Here is a 12,527-nt window from a genome sequence, read left to right on the forward strand (position 1 = left end):
AGAGACATTTATTTGTTGTTTATTTTATTGTCCACAACTACGTTTTCAGTTATTTATTTATGTATTTATCTCAGAATTCTTGTTGTCATTTATATTTAAATTTATGTTCTATTTTCATGTTCTATTTTATGGTAACCAAGGAAGATTGGTTAAAAATAATCAAAAACGTTTTTATTTTAGTAAATTTTATTTGCTGGATTGTTAAAGGTATGTTTTTTATCGTATTCTATTTATCCAGTATGTACAATATATGAGTATAAAGATATATGCTTGAGAAGCTGGGACATTTTAACAATATCAACTCAAAGCAATCTGTATTCTTTCCAGCAGAAAACTTTAATAGTCAAATGTTTTCAGCCTCACACATTCTGTTTTCCTATGTACTTGTGTTTTATTTTTGTGTATAGTATTGCATGTCAGAACTACTGTTCTGACATGCAATACTATACACAAAAATACACATGCAATACTATACACAAAAGCCCACCTGTCTTCAAAAAGAATCAGTACTGAAGAGTGAAAAGTTAAATCATTCACTGGCTTCAGGTCTACACACACAGTAATCTGCCACTTTCCCTAATCCAGCACACCTCTCTGAAAGGAATGACTGAATTAGTGAGGAACTACTGTAATACAGACTTGGGTTTCTCATTTCCCGGTATTTTGCTTGTCGCGGGATTTCAGGAAAAAAGTGAACTATTTCCCAGGATATAATTAATTATTTCTAAGATATAAATAAATCTTAAAATCGAATGATATAATTATTTTTCATTTTTAAGTAACTTAATACATCCTGCAATCTCTGAAATAATAATAATAATAATGCTGTGTAAAATATGTATAAAAAATTACTTTTGAGTTAAATAGAAATTTTCACACAGAAAAAGTTTATAAAAGTTTGTTGGAAACTGCTTACAACAAAAATGCCTTTTGAATTGAGTTGAAAATGTAAAGAAAAAAATGAACTTAGATCAAACTTCTAAGTTAGAAAGTAATTTTCATTATTTAAATAAAACAAACACAAAATATTATTATAAATTTTTATAAGAAGATTTTAAAAAGGAAAGATGATCGATACTCTTCCCATCACTCAATTTGATTCTTATTTTACTAAAGAAAAGTCCCGCTACCGAGAATACGCTTTTAAGCGCACAAAACAAATGATGTAGATGGAATCGTCTTTAATGTATTTAAGAGAAGACAGATGTTATGTGTTTTTTCACCCATAGCCTGAAGATTTCTAGTTTGTTTTTGAGATGCGTTGCAGTACTTTTTTGCCATCTAGTATTCCCGGTTTGTCTACCTTGGCTGCTTTAATAGTGGCATTAAGTTTACATCAGTAATTTGGCAGTTCGCTTGGCTTTAATAATCAGGTTTATGAAGAGAAACTTCATACTTGCCAGTGGCATGCCGTGACATTTGATGATAGGGAAGCTGCATTTCTGCAAGAAGCCGACTTCCAGGGGCAATCAGTTAATTGCGCGTCAGTGACGATCTTGGTTCCGTTCGTATTGTTTGTTCGATAAGCCAGTCAAAACCGTAGACTTCTCGAACTGTATTTTTAATATCACAATTACATTCCGAATCGCTAGCCACGATATAAGGGCTAAAATTATATGTAAAATAATAAAAACTTACTCGGCGAAATAAAATGTGCGGTGGATATACATACCCGGTACAATATATTGTTCAATTGTATGAATATACTTTTAAAAAAAATTATAATTAAATGTAGCTTTGTAAAGAAACGTACATAAAATCTTCTTTACTTTTTAAATCTTAAAACAATCCACTTAGTCAAATAGCTCCCTACGAGTGACTAATGGATGGAATCGGAGACGGCATGCACGCGGGCTGCCAAATCCCGAGGGTGCCGATACCGGTCAATGTCGAATGCCTCTTTTGTCGCATCACTCGTATACCTCAAAGGAGGCGACAGGTTTGTTGTACATTTCAAACGTTTCTGGCCATAGCTGTGAAAATCTAAATATGTTAAACTTAATAGATTGTCCGTCATTTGTTTTTTTAACTAATTCGTTTTAGGACTAGGGTCCACGAAAATTTCCAAAATTTACAACTTTTCAGTCACTCTCGTCGAACTGGAAAATTTTCAGTCTTTATTATGTAATATTTCGAAGAAATCAGTCCCTACTGTACTGGGCTAGAGATTGATTGGGTTAAGTTTTTGTTTAGTAAAATTCCAGCTCTTTTGGCAGGGTTTTATTTATGTTCCCAATTCCCTAATCTTTTAATTATTTAACTACTTCTTAAGTAGAAATAAGTCGAAACCGGTTACTTCGTACTGGAATATTTGTAGTCTTGGGAAAAAGTGGAAAGACAAATTTTTATGACAACGGATACATAAATCGTAAATTTAAGGAAAATAAATTCTAGAGCTTTTTTACCTTATGCATCTTTCGTTAAATTTAGTTGTAAATGATGCTGCCACAGTAATAGTTAATTTTTTTAACATTGTACAAGATTTGTACACGTTTTTTCTACATTTCCTTATAGACGGGACATATGAAATCGTAATATCACTTGTTCAATAACCTTGAAATTCGTAAGTAATATAAGATAGGCGAACGGAATAAAAATATCAAATATTTTAATGGATTTTCTAAAACTCCTGTCAACTATACAGCGCCATCATAAAAACATACCAGTAAACTTCTATCGGTTGGGTTAAGTTATAAATCTAGTCTACTCGTGATTCACATAATCGGGCGAGGGCGGCCGAATATCTAGCTGGCAGGCGGTTAACAGCCCAGAACTGGTCCTGGATAGAAACATTGGAAGCGTTATACGTGTGTAGCTTCCACCAGCTAAACCGGGTGAGGTTGATGCTCTGTAAAGCGCGTGCGCCAATGCGTATAATCTGGCTGCTTGGAAGCTGATCCAGTTTCGACAATATGGCGCTTCCATTTTGCCACTGATATTTGAATATACAATAGCAATCTTATCGGTTTTTTCACATGTAGTATAGAAATTTGTAATAAGATACATACTGCAATTATAATAAATTAATTTTAATTATATGAAAATAATCGCACAATAAGTATTTATTTTTTAGAAAATACAAGGGAAGCGGTGCTTCCACCGCTTCCAATGACGGCACGCCACTGACACTTGCATATTCGTACTTGTTTCTATTCTGGTCCAATTTGCACAACCTGGCATAATGCAGTTATTGAAGCTACTTGGCATGGTTAAAAATTAAGACAGCACAAGCACAATTATTCCAGATATTACAGGTTTTGACAAGTAAAGAATTTTCAGAGTCCTGCCACAAATTCATATCGATTATTGACAATCTGTGAGATGTCATAACAAGCAAAAATTTAAAAAACTAATAAACAGGCTTAAAATTTATAAATACAAATGTATTCTGATAGTTTATGAGTTAATTATGCTTTCTATTTGCAAAATTTCCTCAACCTTAACACCAAAATAAGAAAAAAGTGAATTTCTAAGACATTTGGGGGATTTCCCGGGACTTGAAGAATTTCCCAGGTTAAAAACAGCTGGGATTCCATTAGAGAAACCCTAATACAGACACAAATGTGCAAAAGTAAAAGATTGTAAATTTATTTCACTTTTAGTATAAGTATTAAATCAGATTTATTAATAATTATTTAATTGAAAGAATTATTTTTTCTGTTTTAATTTACTATATTGCTCAAATAAGAAAGTTGTTTTGGAAAAAAACATTAAAATGAATAAATAAAGCTAATCTCATGGCACTTAGAAACAAAGTACTATTTGGAATAAGCAAAATATTACAAATATACACATAACAGACTAAACAATATATTATATGGATATGTTTAATAAGCTATGATTGGATATTTGAGACTAAAATGGTCAAAAGATTCATTTGAAATATTAATCAATATTTAAAAATTGAAATGTAATTAAATATTTTTTGACAACAATAAAAATGTATAAAAATACAATAAGTATTTCTATGATGGTATAAAGAGTATACAAAATGTTCTTAGAAAACAGAAAGGAGAACAAAGTATTTCTATATACAGGTATGCCTCACCTTACGTCGATAACACTGGACAACAATGATTTTGTTTTGGGCTCAAAATTAGCATATTCTTATGTATTTTCATCTGCTGAATTCAAAAATCTCCATAAAAATGACCGATTAGCTCTTGCTTTGGAGATACAGTGATATGTTATTTTTTAGAGTCTGCATTTGTATTTTGGAGAAAATTTATTTTTTGGGAGTTGTCACACCTCTCACACTGAATAGCAAAACGTTCTCCATATGTTTGTAGGTTATAAACATAATAAATGTAGCTATGACTTTGAGTTTAATATTGCTTCTGTTTTTCTTGGTTAAAATTTCTGGTTTTGGAGTACTCTACATAACTTTATATCATCACAGCATAATAACATCTAATTGTAGTTATAGAATTATTTATGAATTATGATATACAATTGCAATGGTAAAATTGCTTTATTTGTTTTCAATTTTTGGAAAAATTATTATTATTCTGTATGTTTAACCTGTAGTAGTGTATAATATGCACCAGAAAATGTGTTGTAAAAATTGTTAAAATGGAAATAAAACCTTTGCATAATCTATATCATTACATACCTTGTACAGTACATCTGAAGTGGCCACTGAAAGCCTGACATTACTGGGGTGCAGTTTAGAAGGTACTATTTCAAACTTTTCGTTTATTGTTCTGTTTGATTTTCGTTAACTGTTCATTATAGATGAAATTATAAAAGAAGTGGAACACACAAAAATGGAATATACTGTATAAGATGAAATCTGCTCATCTAAAATATAAATGACTACTTAACACCCAAATTTTTTGTTGTTTTATTTTATTTCTATTTCATTTACTGAAGTAATACAGTAGAAGTTTGTTAATTTGGCACTTGATAATTGAGAATTAGTGTATATCCAGTAATCCATTATACTTTGAAAAATATCTGATAATCCAGCACACGCATACACGCACACACGTATATATGTGTATATATATATATATATATATATATATAATATATATATATACACAGTCTAACTTGGTTATAACGTCATCGGATATAATGACAACCCTTAATGTAAACGTCAAATTTTTATCGGTCACACAACTTTACTATACTAGATTATGTTAAAAAACCCACTTGTAACGACATAAAACCCTGTTTTAACGTCATATTTGAAGCACTCCCAAATTTACAAAATTAGATTGCAAATTTTATTTCACAAAGAAAATACTATGTGTTTAGCCCTAGGGTCAGAGTCCACTTCCTAGAACGACTGTGGGTGGTACTCTCACCACCTGACTTCGGTGGGGTGAGGTTTGCTACACAATAAGTAAACTAGCTACTAGAAAATAAACTATTAAAAAACAAAAACCTTAAACTTCCAGCAATAAAAAACATTTAATAATAATGTTTTCGACTGTTTTAAACAGCCATCATCAGTTAAAACGAACTTAAACAAAAGAATGCAGAAAAAAGAACTCAAGCAATACAAATATTTAAAAATTCAAAATAATTCCAAAGCAAAAACGCTGTCGTATATTAGAAACTAACAAACAGCGCATGCGCTAAATATCGTAGTAAGAATAAAAATAAAAGTAAAAATAAAAATAAAATAACAAAAATACTGCCACAAAAATATTTCTATTACAAGAAAGAACGTTATGCATTTCGGTAAAACGACTTCCATGCCGTGGATAAACCGTCTGCGTCTCTATGGTTAATGCAACCCGTGTTAACGTGAGCTTTGTAGATTTCAAGCTTTTCAAGATGTTTCAGCATTTGTTTGTTGGTCGTGGCCCTAATAATAGACGCTTTGTCCCAATGAACGTCGACCTCCTGATGCTTAGCGAAAGCTGCTAGCACAGTAGTATCCAAGCTCTTACTGATGGAGTATCTATGCTCCTTAAGCCTCTGCTTTAAATGTCTCATAGTTGCACCGACGTATACCAGATCTGTATTAAATCGACGATCCTTTAAAGGTATAGAATATACCCCTGTCTTAAAACTCTGGTTCTCTTTTTTCTTGTCGTTTCTCAACAGTCGATATATTGTAGGATTACGTCGATACAACAGGCTTATGTTGTTATTTCTGGCTACTTTCTTAACCATCGTGTGCAAGAAAGGAAAATAATTGAGAATCACTTTTCTTCCTTGATTCATAGGAGGAAGCTGCCGATTTTTTGTCTTCCGATATTTGTCGATAAGCCTATCAATCTCCTTACTCCGATATTCGTGTTGTAATGCTGTAGTGCGAATGTAACTTAATTCTTATAGGAGTAAGGAGATTGATAGGCTTATCGACAAATATCGGAAGACAAAAAATCGGCAGCTTCCTCCTATGAATCAAGGAAGAAAAGTGATTCTCAATTATTTTCCTTTCTTGCACACGATGGTTAAGAAAGTAGCCAGAAATAACAACATAAGCCTGTTGTATCGACGTAATCCTACAATATATCGACTGTTGAGAAACGACAAGAAAAAAGAGAACCAGAGTTTTAAGACAGGGGTATATTCTATACCTTTAAAGGATCGTCGATTTAATACAGATCTGGTATACGTCGGTGCAACTATGAGACATTTAAAGCAGAGGCTTAAGGAGCATAGATACTCCATCAGTAAGAGCTTGGATACTACTGTGCTAGCAGCTTTCGCTAAGCATCAGGAGGTCGACGTTCATTGGGACAAAGCGTCTATTATTAGGGCCACGACCAACAAACAAATGCTGAAACATCTTGAAAAGCTTGAAATCTACAAAGCTCACGTTAACACGGGTTGCATTAACCATAGAGACGCAGACGGTTTATCCACGGCATGGAAGTCGTTTTACCGAAATGCATAACGTTCTTTCTTGTAATAGAAATATTTTTGCGGCAGTATTTTTGTTATTTTATTTTTATTTTTACTTTTATTTTTATTCTTACTACGATATTTAGCGCATGCGCTGTTTGTTAGTTTCTAATATACGACGGCGTTTTTGCTTTGGAATTATTTTGAATTTTTAAATATTTGTATTGCTTGAGTTCTTTTTTCTGCATTCTTTTGTTTAAGTTCGTTTTAACTGATGATGGCTGTTTAAAACAGTCGAAAACATTATTATTAAATGTTTTTTATTGCTGGAAGTTTAAGGTTTTTGTTTTTTAATGGTTTGCTACACTTTTAACAACGTGACGATTGGTTACTATCTACTCATTTTTAAATTACTTTATGCTAAATTGTTAAATATCCTATTATTTTTAATATAACATATTACATTAAATAGTTTATAAAGAAATAATTGAATTATTTTTAATTGGCATACATTAGTTTAACCTTTTGTTGCCTTTTGATTCGACATTATTCTCAAAACCGCAAGTTTCACCATTATTGAAACTTATAGAAATTTCTTATAAAAGGTAATTTTTGAAATTTTTAATTACAGTCAAACTTGTTTTTGTGCGGGAGATAGGGACCGCATAAAAGAAAATGCATTAAAAAAATCACACGAAACTTCACGAGTGGCTATAAAAAATAGTTTTAGCAACACAATTAAAAAAATATTTTTTTTATGCGGTGAATAGGAACCGCATAAAAAAAGTCTCACGTAGAAAATAACTCGAAACCGTACGAAATAACTAGGAATTGCTTTTTTAACTCCTTGGGCCTTTTTCTGCAACACCTAATGGGGGAAAAAATCCTCTAAGAATTTTAATTTTTATATTAATTAATTATTTCCACTTAAATAGGAATCTAACATTAAAAAGTTAAAAATAATCGTAAATAATGATTTTATTTGATAAATATAGCTGCAGGAAGTGTTATTTCATTTAACAAGGCGTGAAATTTCACACTTGCAGTCTAAAGCTGGAGGGGAGCTAACTTACTGTATCTGTTCAAATATAACATAATATTTATGGTTTTATGCTATTAAAATAAGAGGGGACCGAAAATAAACATATGAGAAAAAAATTTTTCTGAATAAAAAATGAAAAAACCTGCTGATGTCATAGAAAACAACCAATAGAGTTTTTAAAAATTTTACAGGAGTTAATTATGTTCCAATTTGATTGAAATTTTCATATACAGCACAAAAAAAAATCGCACAAATAAAAATCGCACAGAAAAAGACCACACAAAAACAGGTTTGACTGTACATCGATGTAAACTTAGACATAATAATGTAAATAAAGTTGATTTAAACATGAAGTTTGCATTTTTATACATATGATAATAAATTTATTATGATAATAATAGATTTCGCAGATAACGACACATGGTTATAACGTCAAAAAATTGTCAGTTCCATGGATGACGTTATAAACGAGTTAGACTGTATATACATATATACATACATTCATCAGTTTTGCAGATGCATATTCTACTCATTCTTAAGGAATTTTTAAAACACTTAAATTTGATAAATATACAGAATATATATTTTTTGTTAAAAAAAATTAAATTTCTGATGTGGCAACATGAACAAAATATAAAAAAATAACAGTATGTTAAATTATAAAGTTTTAATTTTGATTTTATTTAGTAATTTACTTTATAATTATATGACAAAAAATTAATGTTTTATCTTATTTTATTTTTAGTAGCAACTGTTGCACAACGACTCGAACCAATAACAAATTTAAATATTAAACCAAGACGAGTTTTAAAAGGTCATCAAGGAAAAGTTTTATGTTCTGATTGGTCTCTTGATAAAAGACATATTGTTAGTTCTTCACAGGTAATAATAAATATATTTTTTGTATTTTAAAGTTTATCTTATTTTACATATTCAAAATAATGATACTTTGATTATTGTTGTTACAATACTATATAACCTAATATTTATAATATTTTATTCATTTTGTAATTTTATATTAATTAAAGTAAAATTATATATACAAACATTACATTATTAAAAAAAAAGAAGAAAGAGTTGGGAACCAGAAGAATCTTAGTGGTAAGGATTAAATATTATTACAGTGGAACCTCAACTAATGAGCATAATTTGTTCCAGAGTTTTACTCGTAATGCGAAACACTCGTTAAGAGAAACAATTTTTCCCATAGAAATTAATGTAAAATACGATAATGCATACCACGCCGAAAAAATGCTCAAATGTTTTATGTATAATGTTTATTCAAAAAAACTTGTACAATATACACTGTTAAGGAGTGTGCATCATCGTCATCTTTTCTTCTAGCATGGAATGAACCATCCTGGAATAAGAATTCAATTTGCAGAAACAAAAACAAAATCACAGGTAAAATATGTTTAATAAACACTCCAGACAATATGCCAAATTCTTTGGTTATGTAAAGGCTATAATTAAATATTAGAAATTAATTAATTTGACTAGAGGTAGGCAGTTATGTTTCTGTCTCGTATTAAATTTAATAATTATAAATAGTTAATTTTTAATTCAGACATTTCTAAAATTTAATTTGGAATCAGTCATTAAATTTAATGACCCAAGAATTTGGCACATCGTTTGGCGTGTTTATTATATAACAGACTATGGTTGTTGATGTTTATAAGTAATATGTGTGAACACAAGTTTGGAAAAATATGTGATCACAAGTGACACTAAGATGCTAGCAGAAGGAGTGCTAAACACAGACTAATGGAGCATGCCACATGAGCACAATTTGGGACTTCCCCTCTCCTCATCATTCGTTATGTGAAACATTGCTCGTTATGCGAAATACTCGTGCAAGATGATCGTTAAGTAAAGTTCTACTGTATGTGGATGAATGAACAATATTTTAGGTTGATAAGCTGAATTATTTAATTCTTTGCTCATAAAACAATATCAAAATAAATTTGGAACTTTTCTCAATATATTATTCACAAAATGCATTTTGTTAAAATTCACATAAAGAAATTTGAAGCATTGATTAAAAAGAAAATGAAATAGATCAGAGAGAGAAACATTATGAACTAGTACTTGAAAACTTTCAGATTATTGTTTGTATAAATTTTTGAAAATAATTTCTGCAACCAGTTTCTTTCAGTTTTTAATGCTGAATCTGAATTTACAGTAAGCCATTAGTTTGTGATTCATGGAAAAAGTGATGGTGAATATCAGTGTTTTGTTTGTCCATTGAAGATTAGATTTTTGGAAATGCATAGTATTTCCTGTTGGGAAATTCTGTTCTAAAGTATAGTTGTATAGGTCTAGGAAGTTCCTACACCCTTATGGCAACTTTGTTCTGTTGGCATTCAATTAGAAATTTAGTTTTTTTTGCAAAATTTTAAGTATAGATAATAAGACCAGCATAAGAAAAATTTAAACAAAAGTTGTGACAATGGAAAGAATCTTACTTCATTTGCTTAACTAAATAGGTTGTAGATCAGAATATACAATAAGCAGCACTGAGGAAGTTGTTCTAGCTCTTAAAAAGATCAAGAGAAAAGAAAGCAATATGTCAACAGTCATGGAATATATCAATTTTTCTTCAATCAAAATAGAAGCAGCAATAAATACCTCAAATAATTTTAACTTTATCTTTCCAGCATAATAATCTTCCAAATATACATGCTCTAATTATTTTATCTATAGCAGTACTGACTTTATTATGAATGTATCTTAAATGCTTTGAAAAATGTCCATTTGGCTGAAAAAAAAAAAACACCTTAATACTTATACTCATCAACAGCTATTTTACAATTCTGGTTGTACCAATTCTCATTTTAGGAATGTTTCCTTCCATTTTGGAATACCATTATTTTAGATTTATCAACATTAATGGAGAGTTGTAACTTCTATATTGCATTTTCCAAGAAATCAATCATTCTCTGTAAACCAATAGGAGATACATTAGCTATTTATATGAGCTTGATCCACGTTAGGCGTAGACAGGACAAAAGACACTTAGTACACTACTGCAAATGCTTAGATAGTAAGGTAGCTTTACACAGGATAGTCAGGTCTGATAACTGCATTAAACTTGTGCATCTCATACATCATATTCTCAGGCACTTAAATAACAACATTAAAGTAGATTTTCAATGGGTCCCTGGTCATGTGGGAATCCTCAGAAACAAGGCTGCTGACTGTCTTGCCAAATTGGCTGCTAAGTCTACAGTCACTAGCACTTTCAGTTAAATTCCTACTTCTTACATTGACATGCATGTCAAAAAACAAATTACCATTCTTTGGCAAGACAGCTGGGACCACAACAGTACCAGTAGGCTTGCCTGCACTTATCAACAGGATTGACATATTGCGACTCTTCCACAATTTTTTCCTAGCTTTACTCTCACTCAGTTTCTTACAGGCCATGGCAACTACAAGCACTATCTGCATAGGTTCAACCTTGGGGACAGTTTGTGATGAGAATGTGGATTGAATGAGGAACAAAAGGCTTATTCACTTAATTTTCCATTTTTACAGATATATGAACATTAAGGATAGGTTAATGAGAACAACAATTTTGGAGGGATACAACTGGTTTTGTACACCACAGCAACTCATCCAGACACATACAATGTACCATTGCTTACTTTCATTCATATCCCACAGCAAAGCCATTGTAGTCTCTCCCCTAATTGCACACACAACACATAGGTGTCCTTATTTGCATTGTATAGTTTCAGTTAAGGTTAACTGTACAGTTAGTTCTTGTGTTGTGTATCTTCCATTGCTCTTCATGTTGTCTTTAGTCGTCTTATATATAATAATAATAACAATAACAACAACAACAACAAATACAGATATTGCAAATTTTTCTACAAGAAATATCACAATTACATAAAGCAGTAACTCTAGCATACTGAAATGACACACCATTAAACTTACACTTGCATCATATGAACATGACACAACATATAAAAAGCATAGACACTATTAGCAATTGTGGGCTTGAAAGATGCTCCATGGCAGGCATCCCTACAACCTGTCCCAGGATTTTGTTGAAAATCTGCATAAAACAGCTGGTTAGCTCGGGGATGCCTTTTTGGGGAGATGGAAGGGATGCCATCATGATTGCCATACAGGATCAGGTCATAAATACTAAAAACTACAGAAAACACATACTCAAAGATACAACACTCACAAATGACACATGCAGAAAATGCCTCATCATGCCAGAAACCATACAACAAATCACTTCTGGTTGCAAGCTCTTGACCGGACAGATTATTTACATAGACATAATCAAGTAGCAAATATAATACACCAAGAGCTTGCAAACCAACAAATTATTAGACATCCAGGAATGATACTACAAATACATTTCAGAGACAGTATTGGAAAACAACGGACACAAAATGTACTATGACAGAGCCATATCACAGATAAAACAATTTACCACAACAAACCAGACATCACACTCCTTGACAAACACAATAAAATCACACACATTATAGACATCCATTCCAAACACTCACAATGTACAAAATACATGCATGGAAAAAATCAGCAAGTACACAGAACTCTCTCAGGAAATACGGCATCTGTGGAGGATGGATAAGGTGCTTATTGTAATGGTACCTGTTGTTCTCTCCTCTACAGGTGTCATACCACACATACTACACAA

The 12,527-nt window shown here is 31.4% G+C and overlaps 1 protein-coding gene across 1 annotated transcript in view; it reads left to right on the top strand.

Annotated features, from left to right (window-relative positions):
* The window catches only part of LOC136982004 (guanine nucleotide-binding protein subunit beta-5-like), a 61,540-nt gene that overhangs the window by 8,535 nt on the left and 40,478 nt on the right, over positions 1 to 12,527 (top strand). Inside the window, 1 exon segment of the mRNA XM_067278439.1 lies at positions 8,592 to 8,728. Within this exon segment, the coding sequence (XP_067134540.1) occupies positions 8,592 to 8,728 (137 nt within the window).

This window comes from Centruroides vittatus, unplaced genomic scaffold (assembly GCF_030686945.1).
Source record: "Centruroides vittatus isolate TY-2023 unplaced genomic scaffold, ASM3068694v2 contig_8, whole genome shotgun sequence".
NCBI lineage: Eukaryota > Metazoa > Arthropoda > Arachnida > Scorpiones > Buthidae > Centruroides > Centruroides vittatus.